Here is a 12085-nt window from a genome sequence, read left to right as displayed (position 1 = left end):
ACCAGAAAGCAGTGCGATCGACATCATTGATAGGCCGAGCGGATTACCGCGTTTTCAATTTAATTAAACTGTCAGCTTTGATACGGCCGAGCTTTCGATGCACGAATTCAAAAGTAAAAGGGCTTAACGGAATAAGCGTATATTTTTTTTATGATTGAAAGACACTGGTAGCCCAGAGGCCTTTCCAGTTTCACCAGGACAGATGGGCGAGTAAAGGCTCAGTCAGGAGGGTGGAATTTGCTAACAACTGCCCGAGCACTTCCGAAGGAGACCTAACAACTCAAGAGCAACAGTAACTGCTTCGCGAATAAATCTACTACCTGATCGGAATCGCGACCCGCTCAAAAGATCCGGCGAGAAACTCAGCGAGCTGATGCATGGGTTAGGTTGCACGTCGACCTCTTTGTCGAGTTCGACGAGTACGGTTACCAGGGTCCCTAAGCTTGCTCCTAGTGTTAGAGCTGAAGACGTCTAATGCATATCTTTTGGTGAATATTTAATACCTCGTTTACTGCTTTATAGCATATGCTGATTGATGTGGGGCTAAATTCTATAAATAAATTAATACATTATAGGTCCGAGTAGCTATTGGATGAAACTCCCTATACCACCAGTGCTCAAGACCGCATTAAGATGACTCACATCTACCTATACATATAAATAAAATTGCAATATATGTTTGTAATATTGAAATAACCGCTTTTTACTACATACATATGAATATATATACGATACATACACCGAAATACATTTTTTACAATTTTTGTCTGTCTGTCTGTTTGTTCCGGCTAATCTCTGGAACGGCTGGACCGATTTTGACGGGACCTTCAGGTAGCTGATGATATAAGGACTAACTTAGGCTACTTTTTTAGACTAGCTTCGCCTCGCAGCGTCATCCGCGGTACGACAATAACCGCGGGTAACATCGCGGGACTCAGCTATCAATAATAAAATTTAATGTTTCCGAAGCGAAGCGAGGGTCGCAAGTCATAAAATAAAATGAGCTTAATAGGTAACAGTTCCCATTGTACCTCTAGTTTTAGCATAGGGTTCTCATGCGTCCTGATTTGGAAGCACGTCGTAACAATCGTAACAATGATAATAAGAGTTCAACCTTATGTTCAAAAGTTGACAGTGCCGTTTACTTTGTTTATCAGCTCTGGTTAATGGTACTAGTAATAGTATTTATCAGAGCCCATAAACACCCGCAAACAGTTACTTCTTTATGTTTTTTTTTATTGCCTGACGAGCATACGGCCCACCTGATGGTGAGTGGTTACCGTCGCTCATAGACGTCTGCAATGCTTAATAGCAACCGAGCCATAAGCTCATTCAGCCTATGCAAAAAAATAATAAGTAAAAAGTGCTGATGGACGTGTTTCCTTTGACTGTCCAATTTAAAATAACTAAAACCGAGGACATTTTGGCGGGAACATAAGGTGTGAATTGTTTTATTTTGTTTATTTGGTGTTTCTTCAGGTTTAAAGAAGAAACAGTGGTTTATTAACTGTTTAGTATCTGTGAAAGTGCACAAATGTGGGAAAATGAAGCAAAGCCGCTGGACGTAGCTTCTCGGGATCCTCCAAAAAGTCCACTGAGAAAGTCTCAGTAAATACCCACCATTTTACTGAGATTATATTTCATCCCAAATCATCTCATCTCATTTCATTTCATTCCATTTTGTTTTCATTTCATTTCATTTCATGCCATGCTTCATATTAATCAACTTCATTTCATTTCTTAATATCATTTTACATATAAAAAATATTATATTTAAGATCAAGCTGTATGGTATGATACCTTTGCCTTTCCAATCGGAAAAATAAAACTACTACCACTACCGTACTACCATTCTGACGTAAATATTGGCGGCAATTGGCGCATTTTAGCACGGCAGGACTCGGTACTTCTAGATTCCGATCAAAAAGTAAAGTATTTTACGCCACTTTTCTATAGTTTCAAACCGAAAATAAATATACTACTTGTTCCATACTCAATCAACAAAAAATCAAATGTAGTGTATTTTGACTAGGAGCAAGTGTGTAACTTAGAGATAAGCTAAAAATAAATTTTACAAAAAATGTCCAATATGAACACTATTAGCAAGACAGCTCGTATCGTACGCAAAAGACCTTTTAGAGTGTCAATTGAAGGAAACATAGGATCTGGAAAATCAACATGTATAAAATTCTTCAACAAGTTTCATAATGTTGAACACCATACTGTAAGTAGACCATATTTTCCTACTTAATAATCTTCGCAGCTGGGACAATTACCATATATTTAAGACTCAGCCATAGTCTCGAAAAAGCGCGTGTGTTCTGGCAGTAACCCAATACGAAAAAACCCAATAAAAAAAAATAAAAAACAAAACCAGATAGAACTTCTCAACTGTCCAACTATTTTTTTTATTGCTTTTGTAGGCAGACGCACATACGGCCCACCTGACGGTAAGTGGTTACCGCCGCTCGTGGACGTCAGCAATGCCAGGGGCAGAGCCAAGCTTCTGCCAACTAGCAAAAAATGCACCAAAACAACTCTCAAATTGGAGTTCTTTCTCAAGCTTATTGTTGAATAGAGCTTCCCATCTAATATTGATATTGAAGAATTTAAAGCAAAGTTTAATAAATAAATATAAAATTGTAATTCCCAGGAGCCTCTACATGAATGGAGAGATGTTAGTGGCCACAACTTACTTAGCCTAATGTACAGTGATCAGAAGAAATGGATCTTTACATTCCAGCACTATGTACATCTAAGTCGGCTTAAAATTCAAACGAGCCATCCTTGTAATTCTAATATAACAGTTAAAATGTTTGAAAGGTGAGATGTATTACATTAATGGATGCACTCATAGTTACAATTAGTCAAGCCATAAAAATAGGAAGAATGGTTACCCATATATTGAGTTCTACAGAATACAGCTTTTAAACTGATTATGTCTGAATGTTGTCAGTTTTGGGAGTTATTAAAATCGTATATTTTTTGTATGTAAATGAGTAGTAATTCTTAGCAATCTTATTGATTCTTTGAAGCAATTAAACGAATGTTTATATTTTGCTTAACAGTTGTCAACCTCCATGCTTGCCATTTTAAATCTAAAAACACAATGCCTGGCACACTTTATCAAATTTAAATTTTTATCAAAAGTAAGAGTAACAGAACACAGCTAATCAACTTTTCCACCTGTTTTTAACAGTGACATTGTTGAGAAGAATCTTTCTCAAGCACAGTTATCTTTAATGAGCAACATTTTTTCTTATTTATAATAAACACAATGTTTTGTTCAATAAATAAAATTCTACAAGATACCCAACAGCTGTTCGAAAGATATCCTTATCTTCTTATTCTATCTTCTATGTATATAAAAATGAATTGCTGTTCGTTAGTCTCACTAAAACCCGAGAACGGCTGAACCAATTTCTTATAATATTCCACAGATCAGTTCAAAACAGTAGATATTGTTTTGTTGAGAATGCTAAAAGGCAAAACTTTTTAGAGGACCCTGAATATCAAACATTATTAGCTTGGTATGACTACACTGAGAAGTGCCTCGATACTAGCCTAGACCTAATTGGTGAGTTTTTTAAAAACCATGTTGTGGAATTTGTATTAATTTCAACAGGAATCTCCATGTACTAAAACATAATATAATATATGACATATGTGCTTGACATTTCTGTCTACATTTAATAAACTTTCATTCAAACTGTCTAAATTTAACGTTCATTCATTAATTTTCAGTATACTTGAAGACATCGCCACAAGTAGTGTGGGAGCGTGTAATGAGACGAGGCAGAGCTGAAGAATCTGAAGTTCCTTTAGAATACTTACAACAGGTACTTACTTAGAAAGAATACTTACATTAGAATACTTCCTTTACAATACTTACATCTGAAGACTACAACCTTTTACACTCGATAGGTCATGATAGTGGTGGTGGTGCTATCACTTATTTTGGTGGTAGTGGGTCACCTCTCAAGTACAAATGGTTAACATTTTTACTTAATCAAGTTTTTTATTTACACAAATGAATAGACCTGCAAAAGGTATTGTCAACTTGACTAGCAAAAACTATAAAAGTGCATTTTTAATCTAATATAGGCAGTTCAAATATATGTTCTGAAGCTAATTTTTATTGCCATTTCTGAGTTACTTAGTTGAATGAGTTTGTAAGTGAAATGACTGTGAAACTTACACAGTATGTATATACATATATATATGTTTAATAATCCATACTGTTTCAAAGCTGTAGGTATTAAGAAATAAACAGCTGTTATACTCCTGTTCCGACACATATACAATAGCAACTTAGATAAAATTATTATATTTTAAATCAACCTCACTGATAAAATATTGAAAATCGAATTCCAGTTTTATTTTTCAATTCTCAGGTTCACGACTCTTATCAGTCATGGTTGAATTCCGAAGTTGGCTGTGAAGTTCTGACGATAGACGCTGATAGACCTATAGATCTAGTCAAAGAAGACTTAGATCGATACACATACAAAATACTGGGTGGAAATCATACAAATTAATTGACTTGTACATAACCTGTGATTGTTAGATGGTTTATGACTTTTAAATTTTTTTCAACCTATACAACTTGACAACAGTATGATTTGAAATACTGGTTTTATTTTAATTTTAAATTTAATTTATTATTGGTGCTAAGGCATTTTGTGAGCCCACATAGGTAAGTACCACCACCCTACCTACTATGCTGTCAAGCAGTAATGTGTTTGGGTTTTTAAGGGTGGGGGACTGTTGCTTTACTAAAAATTGAAACTTAGACCGCTTGTTTCAAAAGCTGACTGCATTTATGTCATTAATGTTTATAACATTATGGGCTCCAGTAACCACTCGAACACTAGTCAGCCCATGAGTTCATTGACCCATCTAGGTAATCATGATTGTTTAATGGTGTTTGAATCAGACCATTTCATTTTATTTAAAAATAATAATTGAAAACGTAGCAAAAGAACACCAAACAGCTGAGTTATCTGCTTATATCAAGACTATCTGAAATTTAAGTCTAAATAAACATTTTGAATTTAACTCTCTTGGTGTATTCAGTATTATTATTGTAAGCATTAACGTTATGTAGTCTGTCAGATTTATTAAATATTTTAAAGGTTGGTTATTATTGTAGATATAATATTTCTAAGAAAACTGTTTTTGAGTTCTTAAATTTTAATTATTACATAAAACAAGCATTCAAAATTGTATAAAATAATAAAAAATTAACTTCAATATACTGCTTTTATTTATCACAAAAACAATAATAATTTATTCCTACATGCCTTTATTTTGAAATCTGTATTATTAATTAAATGGCAGAGTATTGTTGTGCTGCTGACTCACATTACTTGACCCCAGTGTACACTCCACAAATCTTTGTCTTTTTAATATTACTGTTACTTTACTGTACCAATACTGTTCACATTCACAAAAACATTATAAATAACATATAAAAAAAACATCCCACAAAAAAAATTCAATTTGGTCATACATTAACAATTATCTATTTATTTAACATTATAATATCCAATAGTATTATAGTATTATATATTAATACATGTGATATTAAGTTACTGCCATTTTCATAACGTGCACTCTTGTTAGATTAATACATTTATAAAAGCCTTCTGAAAATTTAAAAGCAGAACTATGCAATTGTGTAAATGTCAATTCTGAGTACATTTTGAAGCTTATTTCATACTCATTGCCTCTTAATTAACATTTTTTTTATTTGATGCACTACACTACACTTATACGTGATATACATATATATGCTATAAGTACATCTGTATCTTGCAAACTAGTTATCAGAATATAGAAAATTAATTTCACCATAAGGAAATTAACTAGTCATATTTATGGAGGGAACCCGTGTTCAGCAATGTTCGTTCCGCTGCTAAGACCAAATTACAATGACAACTTACTAATTGCTTTATTCACTTGATCATAAATAATTAATATTATACGTAATGTAACAATATTATAACAATACAGATCACAAAATTTAACTAAATTCACTACAAAATAACTCAACGGTACAAATGATCAGCTCTGATGTTGGATGCGATCTCACTCTCCCATTTATCGCCGTTCGACAGAAGTTTCTCCTTATTGTATAAAAGTTCCTCGTGTGTCTCTGTTGAAAACTCGAAATTCGGACCTTCCACGATTGCATCAACTGGACAGGCCTCCTAAAAATTCATAGTACACTTTATTTATCAATGTTTTTCCAAGCTTATGTCCACAATTAAATGTTTTTTTTTAACCATTAGGTATATGTGCAGACGAACTCAAAGCCTCTTAACTGTTTATCTGAGCCCACAGATATCACCACGTGAACCGTGACATGCAACCAAAGTCCTAATCATATTGTGTAATTACTTACTGTCTGAACCAGTACAATCAAAATGTCCTTTCAATTATTAAGAACATTGAAGCTACAGTTTTAATTTAGCTAAAATAACAGCAGGAGCATACACACTCATCATTAAAAAAAGAATAAAATTATGCAGAAACTTAACATACTTGACAGAAGCCACAATAGATACACTTTGTCATGTCAATATCGTATCGAGTGGTTCGCCTCGAACCGTCCTTACGCTCTTCTGCTTCAATCGTGATAGCCTGGAAGTTAAAAAAATGTAAATTTAACAATTCAATAATTTACGTATTATTCGTTCCGATATCGAGTCGAGGGAACGCGCTCTCGCTCCCGTCACGTTACAGCCGGAGTCCCGCAAGGCTCCGCCCTCTCCCCGTTACTGTTCAGTTTTATATCAACGATATACCCCGGTCTCCGGAGACCCATATGGCGCTCTTCGCCGATGACACGGCTATCTACTACTCGTGTAAGAAGAAGTCGTCGGCGACTTCAGACTGCAGCTACCACCATGGGACAGTGGTTCCGGAAGTGGCGCATCGACATCAACCCCACGAAAAGCACAGCGGTGCTCTTCAAAAGGGGTCGCTCTCCGAACACCACACTGAGCATCCCAATCCCGATTAGGCGCGTCAACACTCAACACCTCCGCCATTCGCTCAATCACGATGTATGACCAACCCATACCATGGGCCCGAAGGTCAAATACTTAGGGCGTCACCCTCGACAGAAGGTTGACATTTAGCCCCCACATAAAGACGGTACGCGACCGTGCCGCCTTCATACTATGACGCCTCTACCCGATGATATGCAGGGGAAGTAAAATGTCCCTTAGAAATAAGGTGACACTCTACAAAACTTGAATACGCCCCGTCATGACCTATGCAAGTGTAGTGTTCGCTCACGCGACCCTCACTCACTTAAAATCGTTACAAGTCATTCAATCCCGTTTTTGCAGGATAGCCGTCGGAGTCCCGTGGTTCGTCAGGAACGTCGACCTCCATGACGACCTGGACTTAGGAGTCCATCAGTAAGTATCTGCAGTCGGCGTCGATGCGCCACTTCGACAACACCAACATTACCACCAAACATTAAAGCAGATTATTTTAAATGACATTGTTATTTCTAGTAATTTGTAAAGACGTAATTTCAGTTATGTATTTCTTCAGAAAAAATATTATTAGATTTGAGACTTACACAATACATCCTCATAATATAATTTAGTCTGAATATATTTGTTTTATGTTTATCACCATAAACAAAATGGGAACAGTTTAAAAATATCAGGTAATTCCAAGAATTATTTATAGGGCGACTTTAAAATCATTAGTATATAATTATTATTTTTTTATTCCTACCTATGCTGATAGCCTTCAGCAGCTATATCAGCGTTACCCTAGCGTGTAGGTGAGCTCTCAGGGCTCAAACTGGAAGTGTTGCTAACACTGGCCCTAGCAAGAGCAGTGCTTCGCAGAATCTACCACTGGATTGAAAACGCGACCCACTGAGAAAATCCGGCGAGAAATTCAGTAGGCTGTGTTAAGCAATAACTGTGAAATATACAATATGAAATTTGTTAATAGTAACCTGTGCTGGACAAATGGCTTCGCACAGCTTACAAGCAATGCACCTTTCTTCTCCTGAAGGGTAGCGACGTAGAGCATGTTCACCTCTGAACCGAGGCGACAGTGGCCCTTTCTCAAATGGATAGTTGATTGTTGCTGGTTCCTGAAAAATTTTGCCAAATAATGAACATTTCATTTCTGCCTTTTTTATTTGTGTTGCCAGCCTGTGACTAATGTTCGTAACTGTAAATATCCTATCTGCTTTAGCAGTAAGCATATAATTGCACAACACCTACATAAAATATAAAGCACTTTATATTTTAAAAATGCTTAATAATTAGACTTTAAAACAGAATAAATTTGCTATGGGTCATTCCTATAGAACCAACATTCATGATGTTTTCTTAATATAATGGATACTGAACTTATTAAATTACATAGAATTTTGGGCCACACCACCCTCGCCATTTCTGTAACATTATTTTTTAATTTCAATTTTGTCTATCACAATATGACTGCATGTGATCGACTTACATATTCCAATAATCTAACCCCTCTAATCTAACGTAATAATCAAATGATTGCCCCATTTGGTCACTTTTCGGTTTTAATTAAGGTGTTTAACATTTGGAACTTAAGAAAAATACTCCTAAAATGTTTAGCTACTTGAGCATTTCTGCCAAATTTAAGAATCAATATTTCTTGATTCATAAAAAACAGAAAAGTTATTCCCTAATGACCCTTACTCCTAAATCTGAATATTTACCTTGAAAATATGAGCCAAAGTAACAGCAAATCCTCGGGCTAACTCAGTCCAGAACATTGTCTGAGCTGCTCTATCTGACATAGCCCTGAAAGACATGTCTTGTTCCTCTGCATTCACATATTTATATCCAGGTATGTTCTGTGGGTAAACCTTCTCAACATTTCCTTCTGATGATGAGCTGTACTGTGCCCGTTTCACTATCACACCACTAACTCCTGATGCTCGTACTTAAACCATTAAATTCCGGATTAATGTTGACTTTATTTATTTTAGAATGTTAATAAAATAGGATTATGAGAATATATTATTTTGTAATTAATTAAAATGTCTGTTTTATCCACAAAAATATAGATTGAGGATTTAGCTTCTGTTAAGACAAAAGAAAGGTAGCTATCTTTTCTACTGCTTAACGGCGCATTACCATAAATTTTAGTTTAGATTATTTTATTTTAATTTATTTATTATAGTTATTTTAAATTACTTTTAGATTTATGAAACATAAGACAGATATTGTTTTAATGAAATTAAATTGAGTTTTTTTATTAAAGCCTCATTATTACACTAAGCTTGGATATTTAAAAAAATAACTAATTTAGTGAAGTGTTCAAGTCCGAATGCAAAAAAAATGTCTAATGAAGTGGACATTCTGCTTGATCAGCTGGTAAATTGACAATTAGGTTATATACAATTGCGTAACAAAAAAACACTAAAATCGAAAATTAAGAAGCTAAACATTCTTTTGTATATATTACCTCGTGATGAGACTGAAAATATCTTTGCTAAAGACATTTTCTCATTAAATTAAGTGGTTTCTTTAGTATTAACTGAGTTTATAAACACTAGCCGACGGACGACTAGGTTGGTACCCTTGGTACAGATTAGGGTCGACATGAATCGGTTTAAAACGATTTTATATTTTGATTCATTTTGCGATACTACGATTTCCACTCAGATGGGATAGTATTCTCTCAAAGTTTGTTTTCAGATTACCAATCCTAAATTTACACGGTTATTTTGTATGTTTGTATTTTCGTTGAAGGACAGGTGCTCAATTTAATAAGGTAGTGTTTTTTCAAGTGGTAAAAAATGTATTGTTGTTGTTTTATTTATGATTCCTTATTTTGAATTGATAAGTTTTTTGCTTAGTTATCAAATAACGTTAAATATTACACAATCAGTAGTTACTAAATTTTTTTTAAACCGTGCGAAAATAACTAAATGTCTCAAACAAATATTAACACCAAAACTATAGAAACAAATGAATTTTTATTCAGTTTGTACTTAGTTTAAATATACGATCTCTAACAGACCGATCCCAATCGTTAATCGATTTAATGGACACCAGAAAAAAAGTAAAAACAGTTGTAAAGTTGATTCATCCCTATTACAAATTGAAGTAACGTATTGACAGTTATTTCTTCGCTTACTGGAAAAGGCAAAGGGGAGATACACGGCTACGCCAGTTCAAAAAGTGTCGTAGAATTAAACCCAGTGCATTTTATTTTTCATTCAAACTATGAAGATGTGTTACTTAAGAAAAAAATATTCATGCGATGAATGTGGTACTTAAGTATTTCGGTTTTAATGACATAAAACGCAACAAAAAATATTATGACATCCAAGCACTTCATGACTTACATCAGTTATAATGGTAGAAAATGCATTCCGTCTAAAAAACTGTGTACACGCATTGCTTTGGTAGCGCTGGCAGCACTACAAGCCCCACGTCAATTCAAAACGCAAAAGTCAAAATCCAAAACATTGAGTGACGTTTACAAATTCTTAGTTGGTGTTATTAATTTTGCGAAAAATTCGCCACGCAGCATGGGAGATGCATCAGCTTCGGACACCGAGTCCAATAAACCTAGTCCTATCAACGAACCATATTTAGAACTGGTATAAAACCTTATTTTAAATATTATTACCAATAGCACTAAGTAGACGACGGATGCTAACATTTTTTAATTACAGCAGGAGCGGCGTCCCTTCGGTGGGCTCGAGTTTCAAGTATCTGAAGTAGTAGAAAGGCTCGAAGCCGGGGTTAATGCACAGGATGCTGCCGATGACGAGAAAAAGCGTGAACCGCGTAAAATCAGTACCGGCTTTTTTGAACCCGAAGAAACACCAATGGATGAAATTCTGAAAATTTTAGAGGAACTAGTGATCAAGACCGACCCTAGTTGTGAGAGCTTAGAGCCTCCGCTGTTGCCGACGGATGCGGTGACTCGTGCGGCCATTCTTTCTCATAGTATTTCAGCATTATTTGGTCGCTTAGAAAGAAGTCACGCAGCGCGCCTCGGTGCTCACATAGCAAGCGAAACGACTCGATGGATGGCTCACATGTTTAGGTGAGATGGTTCTGATAATATTAAACAGTTATCATTAATGGAATAGTGCAGTTCCACTATCAGTTGCCTTGAGTATCAATTACATTACAAGATTAGAATAACCTGTGAAATAGCTTAAAAAATGAGTCATTCCATTTTTAATATAGACTTTCTTACCTTTAGACACAACACATTACTAACTGCAGGTACATTTAATAGGAAAAATTGCATAGAGGTTCTGGTAAAACATAAAAAAGAGAATCTTATTAAGTCCATTGTTCTGTTCTGCTGTAACTCTTCTTAACATAGATAATAGTTTTTAGTTTTACATGCAAATTGATAGAAATGATTTTGTTTTTGAATTTTTACACAACATTAGGTATGTGATGTATAACATACATGTTAAGATAAGAAAATCAATACTTAAAATACCAGAACTTAGTTCTGAAAATATAATTTTATTGGTACAATTTTTTTTTTGTTGCCTCTGTAGGCATATGAGCATACGGCCCACCTGATGGTGAGTGGTTACCGTCGCCCATGGACCTCAGCAATGCCAGGGGCAGAGCCAAGCCGCTGCCTACCGCTTATTAATTTTAATTAATTAAAATTAAAGTGTAAGGTTTTTATTTTTATAAAGCTTCCTAAAAATCAGTTTAACAGTTCTTGTGTTAAAACAAACTTGTTTGTTTGTTTATAGTTTATGAGATTGCTTTGTACATTTCCAACTGTTGTTAGCACTTCAAAGATAGACTATAGTCCGTCAACAAACAAACGGCCTTATTTGTTAAATATACCCTTAAATATCAAATCTAATCTGACTGAATGCAAGACTGCTTGGTGGCAGAAATATACAGGACATTCAGGTAGTGGTATTTATATGAATTCATATAATATGTGATCATGCAAATTTATTATCATCCATATCCCTTGTTCATATAACTTGTAACAGGCTTTAATCTGTGTACAAAATACAATAGTTCTCACATGTGTTTGCATGCATTAATATTTGCCAACCTATTAATAA

The 12085-nt window shown here is 34.9% G+C and overlaps 3 protein-coding genes across 5 annotated transcripts in view; 2 read left to right on the top strand and 1 right to left on the bottom strand.

The window, feature by feature from the left end:
• Positions 1-1816: 1816 nt before the first annotated feature.
• On the top strand, positions 1817-5253 carry LOC114245792 (deoxynucleoside kinase). The gene is made up of 5 exons (XM_028178071.2): positions 1817-2224; positions 2654-2823; positions 3441-3577; positions 3745-3839; positions 4395-5253. The coding sequence occupies exons 1-5, from the start codon at positions 2081-2083 to the stop codon at positions 4536-4538; spliced, it is 690 nt and encodes a 229-aa protein (XP_028033872.2). The 5' UTR covers positions 1817-2080; the 3' UTR covers positions 4539-5253.
• Ndufs8 (NADH dehydrogenase (ubiquinone) Fe-S protein 8) lies at positions 5249-10125 on the bottom strand. Its single transcript, XM_028178072.2, has 5 exons — positions 9484-10125; positions 8732-8958; positions 7988-8128; positions 6547-6645; positions 5249-6212 (listed from the first exon to the last, which is right to left on the bottom strand). Exons 1-5 carry the CDS (start codon positions 9518-9520, stop codon positions 6051-6053), a joined length of 666 nt encoding a protein of 221 aa, XP_028033873.1. The 5' UTR covers positions 9521-10125; the 3' UTR covers positions 5249-6050.
• A 327-nt stretch (positions 10126-10452) lies between these two features.
• LOC114245756 (pyridoxal-dependent decarboxylase domain-containing protein 1) overlaps positions 10453-12085 on the top strand; it is a 38756-nt gene continuing 37123 nt past the window's right edge. Inside the window, exons 1-2 of one of the 3 annotated variants that reach the window (XM_089734104.1) lie at positions 10453-10627; positions 10703-11079. In XM_089734104.1, coding sequence (XP_089590230.1) covers positions 10556-10627; positions 10703-11079 — 449 coding nt within the window. In that variant the 5' untranslated portion in view covers positions 10453-10555. The remainder of the gene's footprint in view (positions 10628-10702; positions 11080-12085) is intronic. The other 2 variants (XM_089734103.1, XM_089734102.1) reach the window with 2 other exon arrangements.

The sequence above is a fragment of the Bombyx mandarina genome, chromosome 17 (assembly GCF_030267445.1).
Source record: "Bombyx mandarina strain Sakado chromosome 17, ASM3026744v2".
NCBI classification, from domain to species: domain Eukaryota; kingdom Metazoa; phylum Arthropoda; class Insecta; order Lepidoptera; family Bombycidae; genus Bombyx; species Bombyx mandarina.
The sequence above is the reverse complement of the archived record's forward strand: the minus strand, read 5'-3'. Positions and strand labels throughout refer to the sequence as shown.